Genomic DNA, 10019 nt, shown 5'->3' on the forward strand with positions numbered 1-10019 from the left:
CTCTTTCTTGGGGACTGGGGGTGGGGAAGGAGGCGCTGAAACACTCTTCACTCTCCATAGGGGACTGCCGACTTTCACTTTTCTCTCACGCTTTCCCGAAGATACCCACTAATTGGACTCCACTTCCCTGCCAGCGTAGGAATTCTAGTCTCAAAGTGTCAGGATCCGGTCTGGACTATTCCCCAGCATGCTTTGGGCTCATGGAGGCTCCCTTGCCCTCAGTCAATCGGGAGACTTCCTTGAACTCCATTTCCCAGAAGGCATAAAGGCTCGCTGTAGCAACTGCTCTGAAGCCTTGGTGTTGACTACATTTCCCGGCAGAGACTGCGGCCTAACGTACGAGAGAGGAGGAGCTCTGTAGCTACTCTATTTTCCAGCCTATCTCCGGAACTACAGTATCCACTTGGGGCTTAGGGAATCACATGGGACTCCATTTCCCGGCGTGCTTTCAAAGTCGCTTTACACCTGCAATGCGGTGAGGGCGTGGCGACGACTCCATTTCCCGGCTTGCCTCAAGGTCCGAGATCGGCTGTTATGAGATTTGCTGATCCGAGATCTGCCGGTCCTCCTGCGCCGACTCAATTTCCCAAAGTACACCTGGTGCTGGTCGGCATGCACAGCCAATAGAATTAGTGACCGACTGGACTCCGTTTCCCGGCGTGCATCAGGTCACTTATCGAGTGGCTGCGACTACATTTCTGAGGTACATTGAGCTCACCGTTGCCGCAGTGTAGTAAGTGTGAGACTCAAGCTTGTCTACCCAAAGTGCTTCTGGGTTCGCCTTGGGCACAGTGGACCGATTTACTGCTCAGGACTCTCTCGACGGGCAGCGCGACCCATCATTTCCGCGGTCTACTCTGAAGCCTTTGCGGACTCCATTTCCCGGCGTGCCACGCGGTTCTCTCTGGCTCGAGGGCGGTGACGGCGTCGCGGAGGGCAGGCGGACTGCATCTCCCGGTGTGCCCCGCGGCGGGCGCTGGGCCGGAGCCGGAGCCCGAGCGGCGCGGCCTGGAAGAGGCCGGAGGCCGGGGGAGGCGGAGGCAGCGGCGGCAGCCCGGGTAGCCCGAGCCCCGCGGCCTGGGCCTGCGCTCGGCGCCATGAGCGGTGGCGCGCCTTCAGGGGCCGCCCCTGGGGGCTCGGGCCGGGCGCGGACCAGCTCATTTGCGGAGCCAGGAGGCGGCGGCGGCGGCGGCGGCGGTGGCCCCGGGGGCTCGGCCTCCGGCCCGGGCGGCAGCGGCGGCGGGAAGGCGTCTGTTGGAGCCATGGGTGGGGGCGTGGGGGCTTCAAGCTCCGGGGGTGGCCCCAGCGGCAGTGGCGGAGGAGGCAGCGGCGGCCCCAGCGCGGGCACCAGCTTCCCGCCGCCCGGAGTGAAGCTGGGCCGTGAGTACTAGCGGCGCCCGTGGTGGGTGGAGATCAGGATTCCTGAAGCCCCTCAATCGTAGATCAGTTTCTTCCATATGCCCAGATAGGAGCTCGAGGTCACTGTGCTTCCTAAAACTGGGATCTGAGCTCTGCCCCTCTCAGAGAAGGATTTGGGGGGTTACCATCACTTGGAGTTTAGGATTAGAATTAGTTACTCTCAGAAAAACAGGGGTCACAGGTTCCTGTTATTTCTAGTACCAAGGTCTTGGGTCCTTGAGGCTTCAAAACAGGGATCTGACGTTGCCATCCATTCAGGGGTCATCGTCATTTACAAATGAGGCTCAAGGGTTATTGTTCCCAAAGAGAACAAGAATAAAACCACCACCCCCCGAAAAGGGGCTCTGAATTTGCTCCTCTTTAAAGAATGGGATTTGGAGTGAATATTGCTTAGAAGCAGGTATTTGGGGTTACTGTGTCCCCAAAGAACAGGGCCAGGGCTTTCCAAACCTGGTACCCAGCTCATCTTCCCTTTTAAAACACAAAGCCTGGTATCATTACCTGTTCATAATATGTAGAACTGTTCCCCCAATGGTGGAAATTAATGGCTGCTGCTTTTTAGAAATAAGGACAGACTGGGAGTCAGCATCCCTATCAGACCAAGTCATAGTCATTGTTCTTAAAGAAAACATGGCTTGGTGGGTTTCCTTTCACAAAAATGGAATGGGGGTGGGGGAGGGTCACAATTCCCTGTAGAGGATGGATCTGGTTATATCCCTTTCATTATTCTGAGGTGTGGTGTCATTGGCTCTGGAAAAATAGCTATGTAGAATCACCTCTGACAACAGAAGGTGTCAACTGGCCCCTCAACGTGGATTTGATTCATCAATGACCCCTTTTCTTTGGGGAACCTTTCATCACTGTCCCAAAGAACAGAGGTCCCTATCCCCAAAGGATGCTACCAAAGTTTGCTGCCATGCAGAGACTGGAACTTGGAATTACAGCTTTCCTCTTTTGAAAGACTGAAGCTGGACTAGCCTCCTGGTCATAGAGATCAGGTTCACCAGTCTCACAATTTAGTGCTTGTGCATTAGGGACCACCCACATGCTGGAAGGGGTCTGGGGCTCTGGGCTGTACAGGTGAGGTCAGGTTAGTAGTGCCTTCTCTAACCCCAGAGTATTTGGGTAAGGGCTAACTGTCCCCAAAAAGTGAGAGTCAGGGCACTAACACACTCATGCCAGGAGGAGTCATTCATTCCTGTCACCAAAAACCAGTGGTGAAGTTACCAGCTCCACCAGAGTGTGTAGAGGTCACTCTGCCCTGAGCTGTGAGGAAGGTTAGTGCTTTTCTAAAACAGAAGTATCTTAGGGTTACCACTCTCCTAAGTGGAAGAGGTTAGGTCAAGGCTTTCCCCAGTCAGGAGGGGCCAGAGGGCAGTAAGTTCAGAGTGGACTGGATGGGTTCAGCATCTAGGAGTGTCAGTGTCTCCTTAGACCAAAAGGACCCAGTGGTTTGCTGTCTACTAGAAATGGAGATGAGGGGTCAGCAAGAGGTTTAGGTGTCAGTATCCTCCTATATGGGGAGGGGAAAGGAAAAAGGGACAAAGAGGCCCCAGAGAGCTTTCTGTAGAGGTTCTCCTCCCTCCCACAGCCCCAGGATGGGGAGGTGGCAAGAAGGGAAAGGTCAGTGGGTTTTGTGTCCCCTTTGTTCCCCAGGTGACAGCGGCAAGGTGACCACAGTGATAGCCACTCTAGGCCAAGGTCCGGAGCGCAGCCAGGAGGTGGCTTACACAGACATCAAAGTGATTGGCAATGGCTCATTTGGGGTCGTGTACCAGGCACGGCTGGCAGAGACCAGGGAACTGGTAGCCATCAAGAAGGTTCTTCAGGACAAGAGGTTTAAGGTAGATTGGGGTGGGGGGTGGGGGGTGAAGACATGGAGGTTTGACTGGACATGACTGGTGAGAGAGCCCCAGAAGGAGCACAGACCCACAGGGGATCTGAGCATGGGCCAGAGAAGGGAGTGAGTTGTGTGGAAGATGGGAATGTGCGTTCCAGGAGGGCCCAGAGCTGACATTTATTGGGCTTTTGCTCTTTGTAAGTGCTTTGCAGGAAAGTTCTTATTTAATTTACATAAAGCTTCTCTGAAGGTAGATACTATTGTTATTCCCATTTCAAGTAAGCAGAAACTGGAAATGGAGACTGAGATAAGAGAATTGCCAGAGGTCAAGAATATCATCTCATTCCCAAGCCCTCCACCTTTACTAAGTTAAGCTTCTACTTAGAGAGGAAAGGAAGCTGGTGGGGCTGATTAAGTGCGTTTGCAAAGGTCTTAGTGTGTTGCAGATAAGTGTGGGGTGGAATCCAGCCTGCATAGCACTCACCAAATTACATGCCTTGATGTGGGGCTCTGTCCCCCGCTGAGGATGGGGTGTCTTTTCCTCATCCCCTCTGAGCTAGGGGAAGCTCAGGGAATGAGAAGGAGGTGGAGGAGTAGGAGTTGAGGGATAGTTGGTGTTTGAAGGACAGCATTTTGGAGCCTAGGCTAGTCTGGATGTAGGAGAACTGAGCCTAGGCTGGGGAAGCAGGTCAGGCCCTGGGTCTTTGGCAGTGAGGCCTCTCGGGTAGGAGGAGCTCCAGGGTGTCTATCAGAATTGGATTAGTGTTGAGTCCCAGAAGTCAGAGAAGTCAGAAGGGCGGGAAGTTCTGAGGCTCCAGAGGGGAACAGAATAGGGAAGAACGCTGAGACCAGCAGCCTTCTGGGAAGAGGCTGAGGCTGGATCCCCTTTGAGAAGATGAGAATTAGAAGCCTGGAGTCTGGGACTCAGGATCCAATTCAGGGTTCAAGGGCCCAGATGCCTCCAGGGGATTTAGTAGGGAAGAGTGGGGATCAGGGTGAACTGAATGGCCACTACTTGTCTGTTGTTGCTTTTGCCATGCAGGAAGGCTGGCCTGATTTTGTAAGAGAAGCTGCAAAACTGGATTTATATGTGAAGTTATTTGATTTTCAAATGTCAGCAATACATCAAAACATTTTTAAAAAGTAGACTGAAGTCTGGGTTTAGTCCATAGGCCTCCAGCTTTTGTGTGAGGCGGATGGGTTAGGGGTAAGGAATTAGGGGCTTCTCTTGGGGGGCATTGGAGCTGGGACACAGGGAGTAGCTGCTTGGCTCTGTTGGCAGGAATAGGGGAGTAGGGCTCTGGTGAAGAGTGCTAGGGATGGGAGGCAGAGCGAGCTGGTGGTGTTCTGAGGCTCTCCCTTTGTCCCCAAGAACCGAGAGCTGCAGATTATGCGGAAGCTGGACCACTGCAATATCGTGAGGCTGAGATACTTTTTCTACTCCACTGGGGAGAAGGTGAGACCTCAGGGGTCAGGGGAAGCCTCCACCTTCACTCCACCCGTTTTTCTGTCTGCTGCCTTTCTCATAACTGCCAGTTCTTCCCCTATTCCCCACAAACCTGCCCTTCCCCCTTCCTCACAACACCTCACACCTCTCATTTGCTTTTCCGCAGAAAGATGAGCTTTACTTAAACCTGGTGCTGGAATACGTGCCCGAGACAGTGTACCGGGTGGCCCGCCATTTCACCAAGGCCAAGTTGACCATCCCTATCATCTTTGTCAAGGTGGGCAGGCAGGCAGGCTGCTGGGCCCAGGCCCACAAAGCCAGAGGCTTTGGACCCTCCTGCTTCTGTGCGTTTCCTTGTTTTCCAAGTGTACATTGGTCTCTGGAGGCCTTGTGTTCCCTGTCCTTATCCCCATACCTCCAGAGATGGAGCTTGCCAAATTCAGGGCAGCCCAAGGCCTGACTGAATCAGGGAGGCAGGCTGACTGGGTTGGGGAGGCAGCAAGGTACCTGCTCGGGTCCATACTGGGAGCCCAGTGGCATGAGTAGTGTTGGAGGTATTGGCTCAGAATTAGGGGGTGGTGACCAAGAATACAGAGAGGGAGATGCTGAGGTCAGAGCCTAGCAGAGGAGTGGGAAGGAGGCAGGGTTGGAGTCCACAGGTTAGTGTCCACAGAGCCAGGAAAGCGTCTTCATCCGTCATCTGTGCAGTTGGTTCCCATTTCTGGTGCTGAGTCCTGGGTGTTCGTATCCTTCAGCAGGTGTTTGAATGAATGAATGAGCAAACAAGCCTAGGGATGATGTGGAGAACAGAGGCTGGGGCAACCTGCTGTACTGGGAGAAGGTTGCGGGGGGCCCAGCTGCTCCTCCTGGTGATCCACAGGGCTCTGCCAGTGGTTAGTGCTATGCGACTCACCTCTCGGGAGTGGAGTTCTCTGGCTGGTGACTCTGCCCTGTGGTTGCCTATGTGTCAGACCCAGCAATGGGCAATTCCAGAGGCCCAGTTGACTGAAACCCAGGCCTTGTTCCTGAAGACTATCAGTTTAGCAGGGTAGACAAGTAACGTCACAGAGACTAGAAAAATAACAGCAACTGCCATACTAGGATGAGCACAGGAAGTTCTGGAAATAGAATTCTTGCCCCAGCCATGCTTGATTTGGGGCAAAAAGAATCAAAGAAGGCTTCCAGGAGGAGACCAATTACAGGAAAGGAAGTGGTATCTCTGGCCAAGGGCGGCAGGAACAGAGGAGGAGTGGGCCCAGGAAGAAGGCCTGAGCAGTTATTACTTGTCAATCATTGGTCTAGGCCCTGGGGGATGCGGCAATGATGAAAACACAAAGAGGTTTGCTCCCTTGGCACTTAATGTTCTAGTCAGTGGGAGGGCGAGGGGCTGCTCACAGGTGGTTTGACCAGTGGATGAAGGAGGCTGAGCCCTCCAGCCAGTGGCTTTGGTTAGTGGGGAGCAGCCCCCCTAGTCTGCTTTAAAACAAGGCCTTCCTGATGTCTCTGTCTTATTTATCAGGCTTCTGCTGAAGTGTAGGATTGAAGTGGTAGTTCTCAAGGTGGGGACCGGCACCAGCACTGGGGGCTTGTAGCAAGAGCCCCACCCTGAACTTACTGGATCAGCAACTCTGGGAGGGGGCCCAGCAGCCCATGTTTCAGCGAGGCCTCTGAGTGACTGACGTACACTCAAGTTTGCGAACCAAGGGGTGGCAGAACAGTTTTGAAGTTGGGGAGAGGGCCTGGAAGGACTCTTGAGGCCAAGAGGGTGGAGTGGTGGCATGCTCTGGGGAGAGCGGGGCTGGAATTCTGCCGTCCCGTCTGTCCCAGGTGTACATGTACCAGCTTTTCCGGAGCTTGGCATACATCCACTCCCAGGGCGTGTGTCACCGTGACATCAAGCCTCAGAACCTGCTGGTGGACCCTGACACTGCTGTCCTCAAGCTCTGCGATTTTGGCAGGTGGGCCTGACCTGGGGTGTGCTGGGTGGCCGAAGGGGCAAGGTGGACCCTGACCCTTGCCTTGTGTTTCCTCCTGCCCACCTCTTTCCACAGTGCAAAGCAGCTGGTCCGGGGGGAGCCCAACGTCTCCTACATTTGTTCTCGCTACTACCGGGCCCCAGAGCTGATCTTCGGAGCCACTGATTACACCTCGTCCATAGGTCAGACTTTCAGGAGGGTGGGGGTAGGGATGACTATCATGGCAGTTTTTGAGTTCTGTTGCCTCTGCTGGGCTCAGTGATAAAAGCGTAACATCTGTTCTTTTATGCAGTCCTCACAAACTTAGGAGGGCAGTGCTGTCATACGCTTCTTTACAGATGAGCAGTCTCAGGTTTAGAGCGGTGAGGACACCTGCCTGTAGTCTCACTGCTGGGACTTGGGCAAGGTTGGGCTTTGAAAGCTGACCTGACTCGAGTCCATACTGGCTTTGGAACCTCCAATCAGTCCTCTCTTCTCATCCTGGGGGAGGGGCTGATGGTGACGTCACCTTGGGGGAATCTGAGGCGAGGCTTTGCCAACCATGAGAGTGTGACCTGGTCACAGGGCCTCTGTCCCTCCCTCTTGGTGGGGATGACAGTGCCACCTTTCAGGCCTGAGGAGGGCGTGAAGGGTTTGGAAACATTCATCAGCAATATGAGGTCCCTAGGTGTGAACTTGTGCCGTGGCAGGTCAAGGTACAGACCAGAGAGGGGTGAGAGTATCAGGCTACAGCAGTTCCTGTGGGCTAGGGAGTGAGCAAGCAGCCCAGAACTTAAGGATCTATCTGTCTGAGGTCCAGAGAACACAGGTGCCTGTTCTAGGCCTGTTGGGCTGTCCACCAAGGCTAGAGGCAGAGAAAGGGTTTATTGGGATTGCCGAGCAGAGGGAGACAGTGAGGGTTGGAAACACACCTGGATTGGAGACTACAGTGTAGTCAGGCAGATCTGAAGGTTCACAGTCGGGCTCCAGTGTTCCCAAACTGTGTGTGACCTTGAGCAAGGTGCTTCCTCTCTGAGCCAAGAAAATGGGGCTCCTGGCCCCTTTCAGGATGACCATGAGGGACAGAAGCATTTGTGAGGGGATGGGCATGGTAGCCCTGACTATTCCCCTATTCCCCTTTAGATGTGTGGTCAGCTGGCTGCGTATTGGCGGAGCTTCTCCTGGGCCAGCCCATCTTCCCTGGGGACAGTGGGGTAGACCAGCTGGTGGAGATCATCAAGGTGAGGGCTGGGCTGGGCGGGCAGGGGTGGGGCTAAGGGATAGGGCCCTTGGCTTAGACTCCTCCCTTGCCCTACAGGTGCTGGGAACACCAACCCGGGAGCAGATCCGAGAGATGAACCCCAACTACACGGAGTTCAAGTTCCCCCAGATTAAGGCTCACCCCTGGACAAAGGTGGGACAGGGCTAGGGGCTCAGGCAGTATGGCTGACATCCCCATTGGAGGCTAGCTGGTCTGGGGACCTGGCTATAGAGTTATGACTTGGGAGCGGGCCAGTAACTTTCATGATTTCAGTTGATGGAATTTCCTGTACTCTAAAAGTTGCTCATTTTTCTGGTGGGGAAAACAAGCACACAGCAAGGCCTATACAGTCATAGGACCTGACGGGCTGCTCACGTGATAAAAACTGAGCTCCCCCTCAGGGGCTGTGCCTCAGTTTCCTCATTTGGAAAGTGGGTTTGTGGGAGGTGGGCAGTCACCTCTGATGCCGGCACTGTGGCAGTGAAGCGAAGCATGCCAGTGGCCAGGGTGTCTCACCCTCGTGACTTGTGCCTATCCCCTCCCCAGGTGTTCAAATCCCGAACACCGGCCGAGGCCATCGCGCTCTGCTCTAGCCTGTTGGAGTACACACCATCCTCGAGGCTCTCCCCGCTGGAAGCCTGTGCCCACAGCTTCTTTGATGAACTGCGATGTCCTGCAACCCAGCTCCCCAACAACCGCTCGCTTCCCCCCCTCTTCAATTTCAGTCCTGGCGGTGAGGACACAACCTGGGATCAGGGGAGCTGGAGGGGCAGCCAAAGATTGTGGAAAAGAGCTTAGTGTCGAAGACAGGAGCGGGGAGCTGAGGGTGGGTCACAGGGAAGGCCTGGGGCACAGGAGAGGCTGCCCTGATGCAGGGAGACCCCGAACTGCTTCACCCACGCTCTGATCTCCTGTGCCAGGCTCTTTATAGTTTCTCATTTAAAGCGTTCAGTGGCTACATGTGTCCGCATACACTTGGCCTTGCCAAGAGCTAGATCCCCATTCCGTGTCCCTTTCTGATCCCAACTGGGTCTCCAAGCGTCCTGCTCTGCCCCCTGACTGAGCATGTCCATTCCTGTCTCTAGAACTCTCCATCCAGCCATCTCTCAACGCCATTCTCATCCCTCCTCACTTGAGGTCCCCAGGGGGCACGGCCACCCTCACCCCATCCTCACAAGGTAAGTTGGGGTAAAGCAGCATTTCTCAGCCTGGGCGGTGGGCTTGTTCTCACAGCCCCCCCCCCCAAGTTTCCTGCAGGTACTTGAAAATTGCTGATGGTTTGATGGTGTAGAAAGCATATTTTATAACATGCGAATGACCACATATGTTGGGCATCACTGCCTAGATGTGTGTTGAAATGCTAACTGGAAAACCAAAGGCATGTTTGGCCTACACAAGCAAAATAAACAGTTGACTTTATTGCCTATATTTAAAAATTGGGGCCATTTTATGTATAAATCCAGATTTCCTGTTTCTCTTGGGGAAAGAAAATCAGATGGGGCAGCAGTGGGCCTGCCTTTCTTCAGGGTTGAGTTCCAGCTGCCCTCTTTAATAGTGCGGCCTGGCTCTCTGGTGAGTCACTCAGTGACCAACATGGCCCTTTGGCATTTGAGTTTGCAACCCTGGACCTAAAATGACAGTTGTCAATTTCTAATGTAGCATCCCACACTGACTTCCTGTTCTTGGGGGATGGGTGGGGGGAGGGGGTCTGAAAGATGAAAGCTAACCGTGTGCTCCTTCCTCCCCCTCAGCTTTAAGTGAGACTCAGACCAGCTCAGAATGGCAGTCAGCCGATGCCACAGCTCCCCTCACTAACTCTTCCTGAGAGCCCCGCCAACGACCCTTCCATCTGGGAGCCCCAAGTGGGGCTGGGAAGGGGGGGCCATAGCACATCAAGCTCCTGCCCTGGCTGGGCCCCTAGACTAGAGGGCAGAGGTAAATGAGTCCCTGTCCCCACCTCCTGTCCCTCCCTCACCAGCCTCACCCCTATGGTGGGCTTTTTAAGAGGATTTTAACTGGTTGTGGGGAGGGAAGAGAAGGAAGGATGGATGGGGTTGGGGGGCATGAGGACCTCCTACCCCCTTGGCCCCCTCCCCT

General features: G+C 54.4%; 1 protein-coding gene across 1 annotated transcript; it reads left to right on the forward strand.

The window, feature by feature from the left end:
* Window positions 1-552: 552 nt before the first annotated feature.
* On the forward strand, window positions 553-10013 carry GSK3A (glycogen synthase kinase 3 alpha). Its single transcript, XM_019629081.1, has 11 exons — window positions 553-1380; window positions 3076-3263; window positions 4632-4715; window positions 4873-4983; window positions 6534-6664; window positions 6758-6864; window positions 7805-7902; window positions 7980-8075; window positions 8469-8655; window positions 9008-9100; window positions 9674-10013. Exons 1-11 carry the CDS (start codon window positions 1098-1100, stop codon window positions 9745-9747), a joined length of 1452 nt encoding a protein of 483 aa, XP_019484626.1. The 5' UTR covers window positions 553-1097; the 3' UTR covers window positions 9748-10013.
* The last annotated feature ends 6 nt before the right edge of the window (window positions 10014-10019 follow it).

The sequence above is a fragment of the Hipposideros armiger genome, unplaced genomic scaffold (genome assembly GCF_001890085.2).
Source record: "Hipposideros armiger isolate ML-2016 unplaced genomic scaffold, ASM189008v1 scaffold_824, whole genome shotgun sequence".
Classification (NCBI taxonomy): Eukaryota; Metazoa; Chordata; class Mammalia; order Chiroptera; family Hipposideridae; genus Hipposideros; species Hipposideros armiger.